This window comes from Pan troglodytes, chromosome 10 (genome assembly GCF_028858775.2).
Source record: "Pan troglodytes isolate AG18354 chromosome 10, NHGRI_mPanTro3-v2.0_pri, whole genome shotgun sequence".
Lineage (NCBI taxonomy): Eukaryota > Metazoa > Chordata > Mammalia > Primates > Hominidae > Pan > Pan troglodytes.
In genome coordinates, this window is record NC_072408.2 from 38,711,743 (window position 1) to 38,733,022 (window position 21,280).

The window sequence follows — 21,280 nt, forward strand, 5'->3', positions numbered from 1 at the left end:
AGGTAAAGTTTTCTTTTACAAAGAGCTGATAGGGAAGCAAGATTAAGCTTGTTCTTTATGACTCGCACAGAAGGCTAAACAGGGGCCGGTGGGAGGAACTACCAAAGAGGTAAATTTTGCCTCTTTAAAAGGAAAGTGTTCCAAAAAGAAATGGTTTCTTTCTGGAGGTGAAGACTTTCCCTTCACTAAGAGGTATACAAGCAGGGACATTTTTCACAGTTACTAATGAGTTAAGAACCTAATTATGGAAGACTACGGTTGTAGAAAAATGGAGCTAAGGCTGGGCGTAGTGGCTCACGCCTGTAATCCTAGCACTTTGGGAGGCTGAGGCGGGCAGATTACTTGAGGTCAGGAGTTCGAGACCAGCCTGGCCAACATGGTGAAACCCCTTCTCTACTAAAAGTACAAAAATTAGCCGGAAATTGCTTGAACCTGAGAGGCGGAGGTTGCCGAGATCATGCCGCTTGCACTCCAGCCTGGGCAATAGAGCGAAACTCCATCTCAAAAAAAAGAAAAAGAAAAACGGAGAATGAGAAAGCTTCTAAATACCCTTACAGTTATGAGATTCCATGATTCCCTTGTGTCTTTGGTAGACTTTCCTTTCTGGTTTTTGACTATTTCTCCCCTTAGTTAGAGGCAGTATTGTATAAAGTTTAAGAAAGCAAGTAACAAAGCCAGATTTTCTGGATTTGAGTCCTGGCTCTGCCATATGCCAGTTGTGTTCCCTTTTAAGCAAACTGTTTAACTTCTCTGTGCCTCAGTTTACTTGTCTGTAAAATGGTGATGATAGTAAGAATAAATATGTAATAGGATCATTGTAAGATTAAATGAGATATATAAAATATTTTAGGATAGTGCCTGGCACAATGTAAGCACTCAAAAGTTTTAGCTGATTATTATTATTATTGCCTGTCTCCCTGTCAGTTATTTCCTTCTTTCTTTTTTCTTTTCTTTCTTTTTTTTTTTGAGATGGAGTCTCGCTTGTTTGCCCAGGCTGGAGTGCGGTGGCACAATCTCAGCTCACCACAACCTCCGCCTCCCAGGTTCAAGCGATTCTTCTGCCTCAGGCTCCTGAGAAGCTGTGACTAAGGCACACACCACCATGCCTGGCTAATTTCTGTACTGTTAGTAGAGATGGGGTTTCACTATGTTGGCCAGGCTGGTCTCGAACTCCTGACCTCGTGATCTGCCCACCTCGGCCCCCCAAAGTGCTAGGATTATAGGAGTGAGCCACTGCACCACCCAGCCTGTCAGTTATTTCTACTTAAAGAGCTGGACTTCTCTGCCTGGTCCAGGTAGTTCCTCTCTTTTTTCTTTTCTTTGAGACAGAGTCTTGCCTTTTTGCCCAGGTTGGAGTGCAGTAGTATGATCTCGGTTGCCCGCAACCTCCTCTTCCTGGGTTCAAGCTATTCTCCTGCCTCAGCCCCCCAAGTAGCTGGAATTACAGGCAGACACCCCACCATGCCCGGCTAATTTTTGTATTTTTAGTAGAGATGGGGTTTGACCATATTGGCCAGGCTGGTCTCGAACCCCTGACCTCAAGTGATCCACCCGCTTCAGCCTCTCAAAGTGCTGGAATTACAGGCGTGAGCCACCTCGCCCAGCCATTCCTTTTTTTTTTTTTTTTAGGGGGGACGGAGTCTCGCTCTGTTGCCCAGGCTGGAGTGCAATGGTGCAATCTTGGCTCACTGCAACCTCCGCCTCCCAGGTTCAAGTGATTTTCCTGCCTCAGCCTCCTGAGTAGCTGGGATTACAGGCACCCCCCACCACACCCGGCTAGTAATTTTTTTGTATTTTTAGTAGAGACGGGGTTTCACTATGCTGGCCAAGCTGGTCTCGAACTCCTGACCTCATGATTCGCCTGTCTCGGCCTTTACAGGCGCAAGCCACCCGGCCTGGCCCGTTCCTCTGTTAATATACCCTTTTTTTTTTTTTTTTTTTTTTTTAACTATCTTCTTAATATACCCCCCTTTTTTTTTTTAACTATCTCCCAGGATTCTGACATAATAAACTCAACTCAGAGTATCTTAAATGGTAAGAGGATTTATGACTTCACATATCAGGAAGTCCAGAGATAGGGAGGGTCGAGATTGACTATTGTCTAATCACAGCATCAAGGATGCAGGCTCCAGCCAGTCATGGTGGCTCACATCTGTAATCCTAGCTCTTTGTGAGGCCAAGGCGGGTGGATTGCTTAAGCCCAGGAGTTCAAGACCAGCTTGGGTGACATGGCAAAACCCCATCTCTATTACAAATACAAAAATTAGCCATTCGTGGTGATGGGCGCCTGTAATCCCAGCTACTCAGGAGGCTGAGCCCCAGAGGTTGAGGCTGCAGTGAGCTGTGATCATGCCACTACACTCCAGCCTAGGTGACAGACTGAGACCCTGTCTCAAAAAAAAAAAAAAAAAAAAAAAAAAACACAAAAAGCCTGGGCAAGGTGGTCACACCTTTATTCCAATCGCTTTGAGAGGCTGAGGTGGGCAGATCACCTGAGGTCAAGAGATTGAGACCAGGCTGGCCAACATGGCAAAACCCCATCTCTACAAAAATACAAAAATTAGGCCGGGTGCGATGTCTCACGCCTGTAATCCCTGCACTTTGGGAGGCCAAGGTGGGTGGATTACCTGAGGTCAGGAGTTCAAGAGCAGCCTGGCCAACATGGAGAAACCCCATCTCTACCAAAAATACAGAAATTAGCTGAACGTGGTGGCACATGCCTGTAATCCCAGCTACTCAGGAGGCTGAGGTAGAATTGCTTGAACCCAGGAGGCAGAGGTTGCAGTGAGTCAAGATCACACCACTGCACTCCAGCCTGGGTGACAGAGTGAGACTCCATGTAAAAAAAAAAAAAAAAAAAAAAATAGCTGGGCATGGTGGTGCATGCCTGTAATCCCAGCTACTAGGGAGGCTGAGGCAGGAGAATCACTTGAACCTGGGAGGTGGAGGTTGCAGTAAGCCAAGATCTCACCACCGTACTCTAACCTGGGTGATATAGTGAGACTCCATCTCAAAAAAAAAAAAAAAAAAAAAAGGATGGATGCAGGCTTATTTTCTCTGCTTCCCCATCCTCCATGTGTTGGCAGGGTGCTGCCACAGTCTAGGTATCATCTGCATCCAAGATCACCTTTGGTAGAAGATACCTGTTTCTTCCAGAGGCTTAAAAAAATTTTAAATAAAATAGGAAACCTTTTCCATCCAACAAAGTCCCTTTGTGTCTCACTTGTCCCTTCTAAAACCAGTCACAAAAAGGAAACAGAATTACCACAATTGGTTTAACTAATTTATATCCATCTCCCAGGGATTGGGGATAAGGTCTCCTTCCCTGATCATGTATTCTCAGGGGAAGGCAAGCGCCAAAAGAAATCTGGGTTAGATCAATGAATGTGGAAGAACAGGGAAGTCTGGGGAGGTGCCCTTTCCTCTGCTGCTTCATTTTTCTCAGTGTAAGAATTATTTTGTTTTATACAGCTCTTCAAGAGGCTGGTGGTCTCAGTAGAATGACTGACTAAATTTTTTTTGAGACAGGTTTCACTCTGTTGCGCAGGGTGGAGTACAGTGGAGTGATCTCAGCTCACTGCAACCTCTGCCTCCCAGGCTCAACTAAGTAGCTAGGACCACAGGCGTGTGCCACCACGCCCGGCTAATTTTTGTATTTTTGGTAGAGATGGGGTTTGCCATGTTGCCCAGGCTGGTCTTGTACTCCTAAGCTTGAGCAATTCACCTGCCTTGGCCTCCCAAAGTGCTCTGACTGTAGGCGTGAGCCAACACGCCCAGCCAACTGATTAAATTCTTAAAAGTGGGTAGTTAAATGAGTCTGTTTTATGGATATCTGTGAGAAGCTAAAGTTCAAGTCTTCCTGTTTCTCCAATGAATGAAGGAAGCCATGTGTCTCCGTAAAACTTGAGGTTGAATATGTGACCATATTCTACAGATGAAAGATCATTTTTTATTTGTTTGTGTTCAGTGTTTTGGCTGAGAAACAGTGGTTGGACACTGAAATTATTCCAGGTATCCAGATAGTTGGTCTTTTCCTGACCCACATGTGAAGGAGAGCTGCAAAGTTGTCATTTTGATTTGACGAAATATACCCATTTGGTAATTAAGGCCCATCCTTGAAAAAGAAACAAACCACTGCTGTGCCTTGAACAGTGGCTGAGGCCTGTAATCCTAGCACTTTGGGAGGCCAAGGCAGGTGGATCACTTGAGCTCAGGAGTTTGAGACCAGCCTGGGCAACATGGCAAAACCCTATCTCTAAAAGTAATAGAAAAATTAGGCTGGGTGCAGTGGCTCACACCTATAATCCCAGCACTTTGGGAGGCCGAAGTGGTGGGTGGATCACCTGAGGTCAGGAGTTGGAGACCAGCCTGGCCAACATGGTGAAACCCCGTCTCTGCTAAAAATATAAAAATTAGCCAGGTATGGAAGCGAGCGCATGTAATGCCAGCTACTTGGGAGGGTGAGGCAGAAGAATCGCTTGAACCTGGGAGGCAGAAGTTGCAGTGAGTGAGATCGCCACTGCATTCCAACCTGAGTGACAGAGCGAGACTCTATCTCAACAAGAGAAAAAAAAAAAAGAAATAGAAAAATTAGCCAGGCGTGGTGGCACATACCTGTAGTCCCAGCTACTTGGGACTACAGATAGTAGGGACTACAGATAGGAGGATCACCTGAGCCCGGGGAGGTTGAGGCTGAAGTGGGCCACGATCATGCCACTGCAGCCTGGGTGACAGAGTGAGACCCTGTCTCAAAAACAAAACCAAAAAACGAAAACTGCTTTATAATTTTTTATATCACCTTTTCTTTCTGACAAATAAATTTGAGGCTATTTAAGCTTGGAAAAGAGAAAAATACTGAAGGCCTATCATGTGATAAAAGATGTAAACTTAATTTTCTGTGACTCTTAAGACTGATTTAGGATCAAGATTGAAGCAGTTCATAATTTATAATAGGGAGCAACTATGTAACAATTAAGACTATTTCATAAATAGTGAAATGATCCTGTTCCAGTTTTCCCAGAGGTTAGCAGACCTTTCAGAAAATTACAAAAATGAGTTCTTCTTTGGGGAATAGGGGAAGATTGTGGGAGGTCAAATCTAAGAACTCTTCCAGTTTTGACTATTATTTAATTTTTATTTATTTTTTATTTTTGAGACAGAGTTTTACTTTTGTTGCCTAGGCTGGAGTGTAATGGCACAATCTCGGCTCACCGCAACCTCTGCCTCCCAGGTTCAAGTGATTTTCCTGCCTCAGCCTTCCTATTAGCCGGGATTGCAGGCATGCACCACCACGCCCAGCTAATTTTGTATTTTTAGTAGAGATGGGGTTTCTCCATGTTGGTCAGGCTGGTCTCTAACTCCTGACCTCAGGTTATCCAACCCCTCGGCCTCCCAAAGTGCTGGGATTACAGGCGTGAGCTACCGTGCCTGACTAATTTTTTTTTTTTGAGATGGATTTTTGCTCTTGTTGCCCAGGTGGGACTGCAATGGCACAATCTCAGCTCACCGCAACCTCCACCTTGCTGGTTCAAGTGATTCTCCTGCCTCAGCCTCCCGAGTAGCTGGGATTATAGGCATGCACCACCACACCTGGCTAATTTTGTATTTTTAGTAGAGACGGGGTTTCTCCATGTTGGTCAGTCTGGTCTCAAACTCCCAACATCAGGTGATCCACCCACCTCAGCCTCCCAAAGTGCTGGGATTGCAGGTATGAGCCACTGCGCCTGATCTTTTTTTTTTTTTTTTTTTCAGAGACAGGATCTTGCTTTGTCACCCAGGCTGGAGTGTAGTGGTGTGGTTGTAGCCCACTGCAGCCTTGAACTTCTGGGCTCAAGTGATCCTCCCACCTCAGCCTCCCGAGTAGCTGGGACGACAGGCACACTCCACCACATCCAGCTAATTTTGTTCTTTTTTTTGTAGAGAGGAGGTCTCACTATGTCACCCAGGCCAGTCTCAAACTCTTGGCCTCAAGCGACCCTCCCACCTCAGCCTTCTGAAGTGCTAAGATTACAGGCATGAGCCACTGCACCCAGCATAATTTATTTATTATTATTTTTTTTTTTTTTTTTGAGACAAGGTCTTACTCTGTTGCCTAGGCTGTAGTGCGGTGGCAGAGTCATGGCTCAATGCATCCTTGACCTCCTGGGCTCAAGTGATCCTCCCACCTCAGCCTCTTGAGTAGCTGAGACTACAAGTGTGCACCACCATGTCTGGCTAATTTTTTAAAAAAAATTTTGTAGAGACAGGGTCTCACTGTGTTGTCTAGGCTAGTCTAGAACTCCTGGGCTCAAGCGATCCTGCTGGCTCAGCCTCCCAAAGTGTTGGGGTTATAGGCATAAGCCAACACACACAGCTCCCAGTTTTGATCTTTATTAATGTTTCCTAGCCAAGAGATACGGAGAATGCATGTGCTGAGTTTTACTAGTACTTCAGACTGAAGAGAACTGAGGCTTGATTTACCCATTGTGGGAGTGGGTAATACATACATACATACTACATACATAAACAAAGTCCCATGTATAGCAAATGATCCATGAAGGTCTATAGGTTATAACTGTTTTTATAGTAGCCTTTAGTTACTGAATCAGATAATTTTAAAATGGAAGTTTGTAGTCAGTTTCTTTCAATATTTGTAGCTAGTTTCTTCTAATATTTCTCATCTTTAAATTCAACTATATGACTTTTTTTTTTTTTTTTTTTTTTTGAGCCAGAGTCTTGCTCTGTCACCCAGGCTGGAGTGCAGTGGTGCGACCTCGGCTCACCGCAACTTCTGCCTCCGAAGTTCAAGCGATTCTCCTGCCTCAGTCTCCCAAGCAGCTGGGAGGCAATTGAGCGCAATTGAGCCAGCTTGCTTAAGATAAAGGAAAGAATTTAAGGCTGGTTGCAATGGCTTACCACCATGCCCGGCTAATTTTTGTATTTTTAGTAGAGACATTGTTTCACCATATTGGTCAGGCTGGTCTCGAACTCCTGACCTCAAGTGATCTGCCCACCTCGGCTTCCCAAAGTGCTGGGATTGCAGGTATGAGCCACTGTGCCTGGCCGTCAACTATATGACTTTGCAATTGTGTGAATGACTCTCTGGCCCTCTAAAGATAATTTATCTTGCCCTAAGTAAACCAAGTCTCCAGGCAGCTGCTGAAGAGCCACCACAAGGTGAACAAAACAATACTCTAACCACAGCCTTCTGAGTAGCTAGAACTACAGGCACATGCCACCACTCCCTGAACCCAGGAGTTTGAAGCTGCAGTGAGCTATGATCGCATCACTGCACTCCAGCCTGGGTGACAGAGTGAGATCCTGTCTCAAAAAAAAAAAAAAAAAAAAATCACAAAGCAGTAGCCTGGCAGACCATCTAACTTATGTCAGGATGAGGCTAACTTTGCTTCTTGAAAGACTTCTGGGTCTTACCCTTCTTACCCTTTAAACTGATTTGAAGGAGAGGAAAATATCTGTTGTGACAATTTTCTTGAAGCATTGCTATCCATTTGTCTGTTTATTTAATTCCATTTCTAGGGCTACACTGGGAATAGATGTGACATCTGGGAGAGTTTCCAGTAAAGGAGGGAAAGAAGTCTTCAGGGTTGAAGTACAGTCAGTAACCTGTATAAGGAGAAACCTCTGCAAACTATTGTTGGAGCTAAACATGTTTGACTTCGGCAATTGAGGACATGAATCTGTGTGTAGAGTATCAACTTCTGATTCTTAGTTTGTGGTTGGAGAACTGTGTAGGCTTCATTACAGGATTTCCCAGGTAGTGATAGTAAGTGATAAAGAAGCAGCCATCCCTGCAGTATAGATACTCCATCACTGGGAGACAGTAGATTGACTGAACCCAAATAGTGTATAGCAAAGTAAAGATTCCTCCTCCAGGGAGGGACCCAATCTTTCTGAAGGACAGATGTCTACAAAGTTCTCTTCTTGTTTTTTCAGCTTGCTTAAGATAAAGGAAAGAATTTAAGGCTGGGTGCAATGGCTCACACCTCTAATCCCAACACTTTGGGAGGCTAAGGTGGGAGGATCACTTGAGTCCAGGAGTTCAAGACCAGTTTGAGCAATATACCAAGACTCCATCTCTACAAAAAAAATCTTAAAAATTAGCCGGGCAGGCTGGGCGTGGTGGCTCACGACTGTAATCCCAGCACTTTGGGAGGCTGAGGCGAGCGGATCACGAGATCAGGAGATCAAGACCATCCTGGCTAACACAGTGAAACCCCGTCTGTACTAAAAAATAGAAAAAATTAGCTGAGCGTGGTGGCGGGCACCTGTAGTCCCAGCTACTCAGGAGGCTGAGGCAGGAGAATGATGTGAACCCAGGAGGCAGAGCTTGCAGTGAGCCAAGATCATGTCACTGCACTCCAGCCTGGGTGACAGAGCGAGACTCCATCTCAAAAAAAAAAAAAAAAAATTTTATCTGGGCATATGCCTGTATTCCTAGTTACTTGGGAGGCAGAGGTGAGAAGATTGCTTGAGCCCATAAGTTCAAAGTTGCAGTGAGCTATGATTGTGCCACTGCACCCCAGCCTGGGTGACAGAGCGGGACTCCATCTCAAAATATATATATATATATATAAGATTTTATAGATTCTATAACCATTTAAGCTTTGTCTGATTTTACTTCTTTTTGAAGGGAGAGTAGCTTGAAGTTGGTTAACAGTGTTGTGGGTTTGTGGTAGCTGTGAAAGTTCTTCCTTGGGAAAGGAGAATACTCCTTTCTAGTAGTCAATGGAGCTTTATAATTTTCTTCTTTCTGGAGAGGATCTAATGGGTGAAGTGATTGAGCCAGAAATGTGCGCAAATTTCTGTAGGGAACAAGGGGAGAAAATAAAGTGTCAAGAGGGCTCATGCTACTTTAGAACTGAATCCTGGTGAATCTCAAAATAATTATGCTGAGTAAAAGACTCCAGACAGTGTATGATTGATTCCATTTATATAAAATTCTAGAAAATACAGACTAATCTGTAGTGACAGAACAGATCAGTAGTTGGCTGGGGTTAGTGTGAAGGGAGGAAGAGATTACAAAGGGACATGAGGAACCTTTGGGGCATGGTGAATGCGCTCACTGTTTTGATTGGGGTGATGGTTTCACAGGTGAATGCATGTGTCATAATATAAAATTATACATTTTAAATACATGCAGTTTATGTCAATTTTACCTCAATAAAGTTTTTTTTTTTTTAAAGAAATGAACCCAGGGACAGCATTTATTAAATAACTCTTTTCTGGGTTATAGGAAGGCTGCTGGAAAAAATGTACCCGTGTGAAATACGAGTCTTGTGTATTTGTTAAGTATGGATACATACCTCCTGCTTAATGCATTTGATGTTTCTTTAGGAGTCCATAGAGGCCACTGTATTCTATTGAAGAACATGTCTAACAGTAACACTACTCAAGAGACCCTGGAAATAATGAAAGAATCAGAAAAAAAACTGGTGGAAGAATCTGTAAACAAAAACAAGTTTATATCTAAGACTCCAAGTAAGGAAGAAATTGAGAAAGAATGTGAAGATACCAGTTTGCGTCAGGAGACACAGGTAACGATTGGAAATGCATTGTATGCACACTTTTTTTTTTCCTTTAGAGACAGGGTTACCCAGCTCTGTCTGTTACCCAGCCTGGAGTGCAGTGGCACAATTAGGGCCCACTGCACCCTCAAACTCCTGCATCAAGAGATCCTCCCACATCAGCCTCCCAAGTAGCTGGGACTACAGGCATGTGCAACCATATCCAGCTAATATAAAAAAATTTTTTTGTAGAGACAGGGTCTATGTTGCCCAGGCTGGTCTCAAACTCCTGGCCTCAAATGATTCTCCTGTCTTTGCCTCTGAAAATGCTGGGATTATAGGTGTGAGCCACTGTGCCCGGCCAACATTCTTTATACCTGAATAAAAGTGGAGATGTGTAAGAATCAGTCACTTTTAGAAACACTTGATTCTCTTTAAAAACTCCAGCTTCAACTCTCAAAAGAAATCTTCCCTTTTTGTCATATAGTCCACAATGAAGTCTAAAAAGGACAGAGTAAAATCCCTAATCTATTTGGGCCTGAGTTCACTGGTTCTTGCTGCATTTTGACTTTTTTCATTACCAAAAAATAAACTGTACACAAATGCATATTTAATAAGTCATAAAATGACTCATATAATAAACTCTTAAAACTTGAGCTTCCTGGCTTTACACACAGTGTTAAATTCATATCCTGGTTGTGTTAAAGCAGTCAGCATTTTTCTGGGTCAGAAATAGCCTCTGAGCTTGCCACTTGGTAAATGTGAGTAAAAGGAATTTCACTCTTTGTTTGCCATGTTTTTCATCCAAATTCGTACTGTAGTACAGAAATGATGGTAGTAGATAGTTAGCCAAACTTCCTTGTGGGGTTCTTCTTTGGTTTCTGCCTGGCCAGCCCAAACTCTGAGCCTCCTCTCATCTACCTGTTAGAGCCCTTATTCTGTGGTCACTGCTGGTTTCTTCTGTTACCCAAGCCCAACAAATCCTTTCCTTCATGCCCAGGGGTGAAAACTGGTTTTATTATAAGTCAAGAGACAGACAATTAACACTAGCAAGAAGTTAGATTAAAACACTGGAACAACAACATTTTAGAGGGTCTGGAAACTTGAAGCATAATTTTTCTAGACAATTCAATTCACATAAGGTTTGTCTTCTTTAAAGATTAAAACAGCAATAATATAAAGGAATGAATTAAAATTAGACAGCTCTCTGAGATATTTTGTTCTCTAGCTGCCTGCTTTTCTACTGTTTTTCATCTTACAATTCACCAGTCGCTGCCCTGGCTGTTTTTCTTTCCATTATTACATGTTAGTTGTCATTCCCTGCCCATTCTTCCAGAGCTTGTGGAGACAATCTGCCACTGTTCCAGCTGTACTTCCAGCCTCCACTGATACAAATAATGAATTTTAAATATTCAGGACAGATAAGTGATGGATGTTTCATTATGTGCTGTCATGTTACATGAAAGATAATATTAAATGAACTTTCGGGTCTAAGTTATTCTATTCTTAGGAGATAATTATAAATGGTGTTCTGAATTCCTGTTTTGTGTACTTCTTGAAGCTAGGCAGAAAAGAAGGGACATCTATAGTTTTTTTTTTTTTTTTTGAGGCTGAGTTTCACTCTTGTTGCACAAGCTGGAGTGCGATGGCACAATCTTGGCCCACTGCAACCTCCGCCTCCCGGGTTCAAGCGATTCTCCTGCCTCAGCCTCCCGAGTAGTTGGGATTACAGGCGCCCGCCACGACACCCGGCTAATTTTTTGTATTTCTAGTAGAGGCGGGGTTTCACCATGTTGGCCTGGTCTTGAACTCCTGACCTCAGGTGATCTGCCCGCCTTGGCCTCCCTAAGTGTTGGGATTGCAGGCATGAGCTACCGCACCTGGCCCCATCTATAGGTTTTATATGCTTTATGGATGCTTGCTTAGTTTAAAAATGTCTTCAGGCCGGGCGCAGTGGCTCATGCCTATAATCCCAGCACTTTGGGAGGCCGAGGTGAGCAGATCACTTGAGGTCGGGAGTTCAAGATCGGCCTGGCCAACATGGTGAAACCCTGGCTCCACTAAAAATACAAAAAATTAGCTGGGCATGGTGGCGTGTGCCTGTAGTCCCAGCTACTTGGGAGGCTGAGGCAGGAGAATTGCTTGAACCCAGGAGGCAGAGGTTGCAGTGAGCCAAGATCACCCCACTGCACTCCAGCCTGGGTGACAGAGCGAGACTCCAAGACTCCAACTCAAAAAAAAAAAAAAAAAAAAATTCACCTGGAAATACAAATACAATGTCTCGGGGTTTGGAAGGGGACCTGCCTCCTCTCTGACTTGACTCCTTTTGCTGCTGGTAGAGCAGGTGGAGCTGCTGCTGCCATCTACTGGAGCTCTTGTTCCTTTTGCAAAGTATTCTGTCTTGTCAGTCTCCCTGGATCCTATGGAGCAGTACCTTAAGAAGCACTCTACTCTCTATGCATTTCCCAACATACCATTTACACCTTCATCAGCACTAAAAATTCTGCTTCTGAGCTGGGCATGTGGCGTGTCCCTGTAATCCCAGCTACTTGGGAGGCTAAAGCAGGAGAATGCTTGAACCCGGGAGGCAGAGGTTGCGGTGAGTCAAGATTGTACCACTGCACTCCAGCCTGGGTGACAGAGTGAGACCCTGTCTCAAAAAAAAAAAAAAAAAGAGCATGGCTGGGTGCAGTGGCTCATGCCTATAATCCCAGCACTTTGGGAGGCCCAGGCGGGTGGATCACTTGAGGTCAGGAGTTCGAGACCAGCCTGGCCAACATGGCGAAACCCCATCTCTACTAAAAATACAAAAATTAGCTGGGCCTGGTGGCGCATGCTTGTAATCCCAGCTACTCGGGAAGCTGAGGCAGGAGAATCACTTGAACCCCTGGGAGGCAGAGGTTGCAGTGGCCCAAAATCGCACCACTGCACTCCAGCCTGGGTGACAGAGTGAGACCCCGTCTCAAAAAACAAAACAAACAAACAAAAAAACCCCAGCATTTCTGCTTCTCCAGCCTTCCCTGGTTTTATACCCTGGAAGTCTCCCCAAGAATCTAAGTGGTCCTTTCAAAAAAGTCCCTGTTATGAATTGGAGCTGAAAAGTTTGGGGAAAAGGGACGTTCATTACATATAATGTGTGAGATATATCCTTGGGATCAGCAAGTGAAACTCAGAACATCTTTTGTGTGGAAACAATGCTAGAAAATGCAGGTTCAGAGATTCTGTTTAGAATGGGCAAGTCCTCAACACATACTGAATTTAGGTGTGTCCTTTTTTTTTGTTTTGAAATGGAGTCTCGCTCTGTCACCCAGGCTGGAGCGCAGTGGCGCAATCTTGGCTCACTGCAACCTCTGCCTGCCAGGTTCAAGTGATTCTCCTGCCTCAGCCTCCCAAGTAGCTGGGACTACAGATGCGTGCCACCATGCCTGGCTAATTTTTGTATTTTTAGTAGAGACAGGGTTTCACCATGTTGGCCAGGCTAGTCTCAATATCCTGACCTCAGGTGATCCATCTGCCTCAGCCTCCCAAAGTGCTGGGATTACAGGCGTGAGCCACCGCGCCCAGCCAAGAATGTCCTTTAGCCAACTTGGAGGCCAGGCACGGTGGCTCACGCCTGTAATCTCAGCACTTTGGGAGGCCAAGGTGAGTGGTCATGAGATCAAGAGATTGAGCCCATCCTGGCCAACATGGTGAAATCCCATCTCTACTAAAAATACAAAAAAATTAGCTGGGTGTGGTGACGCATGCCTGTAGTCCCAGCTACCCAGGAGGCTGAGGCAGGAGAATCGCTTGAACCCAGGAGGTGGAGGTTGCAGTGAGCCGAGATCACACCACTGCACTCCAGCCTGGCAACAGAGCGAGACTCCATCTCAAAAAAAAAAAATAGCCAACTTGGTAAGACCTCTTAGTTGGGCTTTCTGCCTTTAAACTTGTAATCCTTTTTGATAAATGTACCATATTGTTTTAGAAAGGTGGTTGTGAAATAAAGAACTGCCTGTGTTAACTCTCTTCAAACATTCTGTGTGTCTTACTGCTTTAAGCCAAGTCCAATATTTCTCAGCATGTTATATTGTGACCTAGTCTCTTGCCTGTCAGCCATCACCTCTGACATCCAATGCATCAGCATTATCTGATTCCTTGGTCCCTGTTATAAATAGGAGCTGAAAATTTGGGGAAAGCATGCTTTTGTACATGCTTTCTCTGCCTGGAATGCCCACCTTAATATTCTTATCCTGACCTCCTCCAACTCCTACCCCTACCAACATCTGTCTAATGCCTATTTATCCTTCAAAACTCAATCCAGATGATGTCTTTCTCTAGGAAGCCTTTGAAAACCTTATTCACCTATTGCAGGTCTATATAGTATAATTCTTTGATTAATGTCTGTCATCCTTACAGAACTATAAGTACTACGAGGCCCAGGATTAGGTCAATTTTGGCTCACCATTGTATCTCTAAGGCCAACACAGTGCCTTGCACATAGCAGGCACTCAATATCTGTAAATGTATGAATCTATGGGTTGCTAGGTCTGAGTCAGATGCTTCTGCTGTGTGCTCCTGTAGCACTCCATGAGTACCTCTCTAGTACACTTAATGTACTGTATTGTAATTGTCTGTCTGTCTTCTCCAACAGGATTATGAGTTCCTTTTTGACAAGGTTTGTGCCTTTTATCTCCATATCCTCCAGTAGCTAGCATGATAACATGGTGTATATTAGGCTTTTAATATATGTTTGGCTGTTAAAACTATCCATTCTGGGAAATAAGCAGATTCATTCATATATTGTTGGTAAGAGTCTAAATTGGTACAACCACTTTGAGGGGCAATTTAGGAATACTTTATAAAAAACTTTTAAATGGACTACAGATATACTATATTTATATATATTCAATGATATGGTCATTATTTATACTAACAAAAGGTCAGAAACATCCTAAATGGTGAAACATTAGAGACTGGTAAAATAAGTTATGGTATAGCTACACAGTGGAATACTATGTAGCCATTAAAAATGGGGTAGATCTTCTATAGAATGATACTCATGAAAAAAAGTTTAAAAGCAAGGTTCACAGTAGTATGTATAATATGTTTATTTTTATTTTTATCTTTTTTGAAACGGAGCCTTGCTCTGTTGCTCAGGCTGGAGTGCAGTGGCACAATCTCAGCTCACTGCAACCTCCACCTCCCAAGTTCAAGCAATTCTCCTGCCTCAGCCTCCCAAGTAGCTGGGATTACAGGTGCCCACCACCACGCCTGGCTAATTTTGGTATTTTTTAGTAGAGACAGGGTTTTGCCATGTTGGCCAGGCTGGCCTTGAACTCCTGACTTCAGGTGATTGCCCACCTTGGCCTCCCAAAGTGCTGGGATTACAGGCATGAGCCACCGCCCCCAGCCAACATATTTGGTTTTTTAAAAAACCTTTGTATACACATACACTAAGCTGATATATGCCTAAAAGATACCTGGATATATCCAAAAGAACTTCAATACTGGTTGACCATTTAGGAGAGAACCAAGTATCTGGGGGACAATTATGAAAGGAGACTTACTGTTCTATATATACCCCCATTATGCCTTTTGAATCTTTGTGCCATGTGTATGTATTGCCTGTTTGAAAAAGTAGTGACAAATACTGCTTCATATTTCTGGACTATGAATCTTCCCTTACTGCAACGGATCTTACCACTGAGCAGATCCACCATCATTTCTTATTCTTTCCATCCACCTTCTCAGTTCTCCATTTTGCATTGTGGCCGTGTTATTTGCTAACTAGTGAAGAAGACCAAGAAAAGAGAAATCCTCACCTACCCAAGGCCATGCTGGTACTCTGTCTCTGACTTGTTTCCCCTCCCCTATCCTCCCGCCTCAGTTCCCTCTACGCCCCATTGGAGTTCCATTCCAAACATCTCAGAACTCCTAAGTGCCTCATCCCCATATATAACCCTACCCAACCTCTTCCCAGAAGCCCCCATTTTGACTTCTCAGATGTTTACAAATCTTACTAATTGGCTGTTCTTTCCGTCATCCCACCTTACGCCTTCATTCTTTATCTTCCTCGGTTTCTATCCTGACCCTTATCCACTCTCTTCCCCTTGCTCTGGAGGTCTTATCCCTATATTTTATGCTCCCTTGTTTGTATCCTGATAACTCAGGGAGGGAGGCATTTGGGAAGAAGACTCTTCATTCCATTTCTGCAGCTATAGGAACAGATATTTTGGGTATCTCAAGTTGGAACTATGAATGTGTGTATTGTCCTATAAAGATATTATAAGTGATGGTTAGGGGCCATATTTCATATCCATTATTGATTAAATAGGCTTCTGTGAACAGGGTTGGGGGAAAAAAACACTCTTTCATGCTGTGGTAGTGACATTTGCAGAAGCATCCTAAATAAGACAGGATACCATGGTTTGTCCAAAAGTAACTTTTATCAGTCTGTGAAATAGGCCAACAAAATCAGTGTCTTCCAACTCTTTTTTTTCTTTTTAATGGTTTTTGTTGTTTGGTTTTTGAAACAGGGTCTGGCTCTTATCACCCAGGCTGGAGTGCAGTAGTGTGATCTCGGCTCACTGCAACCTCCTCTTCCCAGGCTCAAGCCATCCTCCCACCTCAGCCTCCCAGATACCTGAGACTACAGGTGCATGCCACCACACATGGCTAATTTTTTTTTTCTTTTTCTTTTTCTTTGTCTTTTTGGTTTTTTTTTTTTTTTTTGTAGAGATGGGATTTCGCCTTGTTGCCCAGGCTGGTCTCAAACTCCTGAGCTCAAGGGATCCGCCTGCCTCGGCCTCCCAAAGTGCTGGGATTACAGGCATGAGCCACCACATCTGACCATCTTCTGATTCTCTAACTTAATGGTGAATGGTGATTTGACTGTATTGGCCTGTAGTCCCTTTCCTGTCACAGTTGTTAGAGTTGTAGGTTGTAGGGAGAAACCCACATCAAGTGGTCCTCATCATAGTTTGGCTGTTGTAATGGTTTTTACAGTTAGTGCTTTTTCTTTATAAACATGTATTGTTTTTAACTTACATGTCGATTTTCTTCCACCTTTAATATTTTCCAATTCCCTTCTAACAGAGGCGGACATCTAACCATGGTCATGCCAGGAAAAGAGCCAAGGTGAGAGCCCTTCCTCTGTAGCTTCTTTTCTAATGTTATTAGTAATACATTTCACAAGTAGACTTGTCATGAATATCTAGTTTGTTCAAATTATGTAGGCAGAGTTTTCTTGCCTGTACTCTGTACCCCAATTGTGAACCTGCATAAGTGTGCATACACACATGTACACATACACATACACACCTCTAATGGAAACTGTGTATGCGTACATAGGTGTATACACATTTGATGCCTGAAAGGCTACCCAGCTGGAGCCTTCCACAGAGCCTGAAAGAACTGGATACTAGTTGTGCGGAAATACCAGTTTCTCTGCTCACTCCTAGCTTCTCTAGGAGAATGGCTGCTTATATGAGTCTTTTTATTCCCCCTTCTTTTTTTTTTTTTTTCCTTGTGAGTTTTCTTTACGATAAATCCTGCCCCACTAAGAAAAATGACTCAACATTTCTGGATATCCTAAAAATACAGGCTTTTTTTTCCCCCTAATGTTTTACTTTTTTTTTTTTTTTTTGAGACGGAATTTTTTGCTCTGTTGCCCAGGCTTTAGTGCGATGGTGCAATCCTGGCTCGCTGCAACCTCCGTCTTCTGGATTCAAGCGTTTCTCCTGCCTCAGCCTCCCAAGTAGCTGGGATTACAGGCGCCCGCCACCATGCCTGGCTAATTTTTGTAATTTTAGGAGAGATGAGGTTTCACCATGTTGGCCAGGCTGGTCTCAAACTCTTTTTTTGTGTGTGTGATGGAGTTTCACTCTTGTTGCCCAGGCTGGAGTGCAATGGCCCGATCTCCGCTCACTGCAACTTCCACCTCCCAGGTTCAAGTGATTCTCCTGCCTCAGCCTCCCAAGTAGCTGAGATTATAGGCATGCATCACCATGCCTGGCTAATTTTGTATTTTTAGTAGAGATGGGGTTTCACCATGTTGGTCAGGCTGGTCTCGAACTCCTGACCTCAAGTGATCTGCCCACCTCGGTCTCCCAAAGTACTGGGATTACAGGCATGAGCCACCGTGCCCGGCTTCAAACTCTTGACCTTAGGTGATCCACCCGTCTCAGCCCCACAAAGTGCTAGGATTACAGGCATGAGCCACCATGCCTGGCCATTTTTCTTTTCTTTTCTTTTCTTTTTGAGATGGAGTCTTACTCTGTAGCTGGAGTGCAGTGGTGTGATCTCGGCTCACTGCAACCTCTGCCTTCCGTGTTCAAGTGATTCTCATGCCTCAGCCTCCCAAGCAGCTGGGCTTACAGGCACACACCACTAGGCCAGGCTAATTTTTGTGTTTTTAGTAGAGGTGGGATTTTGCCATGTCACGCAGGCTGTTCTCGAACTCCTGGGCTCAAGCGATCCACCTGTCTTGGCCTCCCAAAGTGCCGGGTTTACAGGCATGAGCCACCGCACTCAGCTAACCTAGTGTTTTACTTTTTAGGGGGCAGGAAGAGGATTTTGCTTTTAATCATTATATGATAAAATTAGCACATCACAGATTATTTTAAGCAGAGTTATCAGGGAAGACTACATGTGTTAGTGTGTGATAGGTTTTTAATTTAGCTGGGAAGCAGTAAAGTATTAAATTTTTCTTGCATTGGGAAGAATTGCCACCAAAAGTAATAATTAAGGTTGGCCACCCTGTTCCTCCAAAAAAATAGTGATAGAATTTGGAGAGTGGCTCAGCCACTATGTGGCTTGAGTTTGAAGAAGGCCAAGAACTATGATAAATTGGCTCTATGGCTTGCCTTACATGGCCTGATCCATAGTGACGAGCTTGATGTTAAAGTTCAAAACAAAGGTTACTTACTGCTACTTTAGTTCCTCTCAAATTTTTTGGGATAAGTAAGACAGCTATTATCTCCATCTTACAGATGAGGAAACTTAGGCTATAGGGATTGAGTGGCTTAACAAATCAGTAGCAGTAGCTTAACATTCAGTAGCAAGTGACAGAATTAGGCATGACGTTAATTCTTCAGGCTCGCAAGTTCTTTCTGCTATACTGCACTACTTAGAGCATACCTGTCATGTTTTGTACTTTGGTATTTACTGTAATCCTTGGTTTTATTGTATTGAGTCTCAGTAAATGTTTATAGGTAGATTTCTAATGAGTCACCCTATAGTTTTTAGCTTTGGGTGGGTCCCTAGGAGAGAAATGATTTGCATAGTGGATTTCTGATATTTTTGGGATTCACCAGCTAGCAGAAGTAAAGCGGGCAGATTAGGTTTTATTGCATTAAATCCCCAGCGTTAATAAAGTTTTATCTGTCTCTCTTTTTTTTTTTAATTTTTTGTTTTTTGGTTTTTTGAGATAGGGTCTCACTCTGTTGCCCAGGTTGGAGTACAGTGGCATGATCACAGCTCACTGCAGCCTCAACCTCCCAGGCTCAAGCAATTCTCCCGCCTCAGCCTCCCGAGTAGCTGGGACCACAGTCATGTGCTACCATGGCCAGCTAATTTTAAAAAAATTTTTTTGCAGAGATAGGGTCTCACTATGTTGCCCAGACTGTGACCTCCTGGCCTCAAGTGATCCTCCTACCTCAGCTTCCCAAAATGCCAGGTTTACAGGTGTGAGCCACCATGCTTGGCCTTTCTCTTACTCTTTTCTTAGACACTTCTTTCCAAACCCTTGGCATCTCAGGTTTGGAGTCATTTAGCATTTATTGTCTACCGTATGCTAAGCACTATTTAATGATATGTATATTTACATACTGTATATTATCTAATTCTCACAACAGGTTTTTAGGTAATTTTAGGTATTTATCGCCATTTTCCTGAGGAAAAACAGAGACCTGGAGAGGTCAGGTAATTTGCTCAGGGTCTCATAGCTTGTAAGTACAAAACCAGGAGTTGAAGCTAGGACTTTTGGCTCTCAGCCCCATTGTCTTTCTACTATACTATGTTGCTGTGTGTTTGCATAAAGTTCTGAGACTGAAATTAGAGTATGGGGTTGAAGAGAGAAGAGGGCTGAGTGAAATGGTTTCCTATCATCTGTCCATGTAGCCAGTTTGTACATGTCTACTGTTGTAAGCAAGAGAAGTATCTTTCAAGTGAATCAGGAACTGGTGAGTAGGACCTGTTTGAAAAAAACCCCTGTTTAATGGAAACAGAAACTAACAGAGCCAAAGAGGACACTTTTCATTCAGCCAAAAGCTTTCTGAATGTTCACCAAGGGAAGAAATACATAAGATACATTAAAAAAATTGAAAATTGTTTTTTGTTTTTTTCAGTCTAATTCCAAGCTAAAGTTGGTGCGTAGCCTGGCAGTGTGTGAGGAGTCCTCCACCCCATTTGCTGATGGGCCATTAGAAACCCAGGTAGGTCATTTGCAGGAGTAAGTGTAGCTTTTGCGCTTGGCAGTTGTTTGGTAAGATGTAGTATGGCAGTCACAGCAACATCAGACTTGAAAATCAGGGTAGAAGGTACTTCAGAACAAAAGCTGTTGTAGTAAAACAGGGCATGGTCTCTCCTCCCAGCTGTGGGTTCCAGTGGCAGTGGCAGTGCTGACAGACCTGCGCCAGGGAGGAGGGGGACCCTAAAAAATAAAAAAACCCCAGCATAGTGAGAGCATGAAGTATAGGTCTTCATATCTTGACCACCTAGGATGATGCAGACAAGAAGATCCCAGGGCTAGATCTTATTTTCTTATGTGTACCCTCCCCCTCTGGTGGTTAGAACCATTCCCATTCAATACCTATGCCAAGAACAGCCTGTGTAATTTGAGCTCTCCATAAAGTAGGTTGTGCTTGCTGGCAGAAAAAGCTGTGCCTCTACCCTCTTGATAGAAGAAAACTAAAACAGTTTAATTAGCAAAATAACACTAATCTATAAGAGAGAGCTGCCACCCCAAGATTTACCTTCTTTGAGATTCCAAGGGAGCTGCAAGAAAGTTAAAATCTTTTTCCCCCTTTGATTATCCTTTTTCCCCTTAAGGATATAATTCAATTGCACATCAGTTGCCCTTCTGACAAGGAGGAAGAAAAGTCCACAAAAGATGTCTCTGAAAAGGAAGACAAGGACAAAAACAAAGAAAAGATCCCAAGGAAGATGCTGTCCAGAGGTAAGGAGTTTTTCCCATCTCTCATCTGTTCTAGGGCAGTGCCCTTTACTTTTATCCTGAAGCCTGGCACCTGCTAGCCTTACTGGCCCATCAATTTGTAGTGTTCTGCTAACTTGGTTGCTTGAGGAGATGCCTAACGAGGTTACTTTCTTTGCTTCTTTAACTGAACCTGCCTTAGGAGCTCACATGCCACAGACAGCTACTCCATCTGCATTGGCATTATCCATAGGAGGACAATGTAGTCAATTCTGATTTTACTTGTGCTCTGGAATAATGGTAACATTGATAATCATTGGGTAGCAAATCCTCCAGATGCCATTTATATTTTGGTTTGGGGATGGCTAGGGTGATATTTATTTATTTATTTTTATTTTTATTTTTATTTTTTTGAGACAGAGTCTCCCTCTGTCGCCCAGGCTGGAGTGCAGTGGCACGATCTTGGCTCACTGCAACCTTCGCCTCCCGAGTTCAAGCGATTTTCTTGCCTCAGCCACCTGAGTAGCTGGGACTACAGGCACATGCCACCACACATGGCTAATTTTTGTATTTTTGTAGAGGTATTTAGTTTTACTATGTTGGCCAGGCTGGTCTTGAACTTCTAACCTCAGGTGATCTACCC

General features: G+C 43.6%; 1 protein-coding gene across 47 annotated transcripts in view; it reads left to right on the forward strand.

Annotated features, from left to right (window-relative positions):
• R3HDM2 (R3H domain containing 2) overlaps nt 1–21,280 on the forward strand; it is a 184,961-nt gene that overhangs the window by 115,880 nt on the left and 47,801 nt on the right. For 28 of the 47 annotated variants that reach the window (XM_063786432.1, XM_063786410.1, XM_063786419.1 and 25 more), the window contains 4 exons: nt 9,334–9,533; nt 16,581–16,622; nt 19,832–19,918; nt 20,535–20,661. In XM_063786432.1, the coding sequence (XP_063642502.1) occupies nt 9,369–9,533; nt 16,581–16,622; nt 19,832–19,918; nt 20,535–20,661 (421 nt within the window). In that variant the 5' untranslated portion in view covers nt 9,334–9,368. Of the gene's footprint in view, nt 1–9,333; nt 9,534–14,136; nt 14,161–15,288; nt 15,326–16,580; nt 16,623–19,831; nt 19,919–20,534; nt 20,662–21,280 lie in introns of those variants that run through there. The other 19 variants (XM_054663133.2, XM_063786417.1, XM_063786425.1 and 16 more) reach the window with 2 other exon arrangements.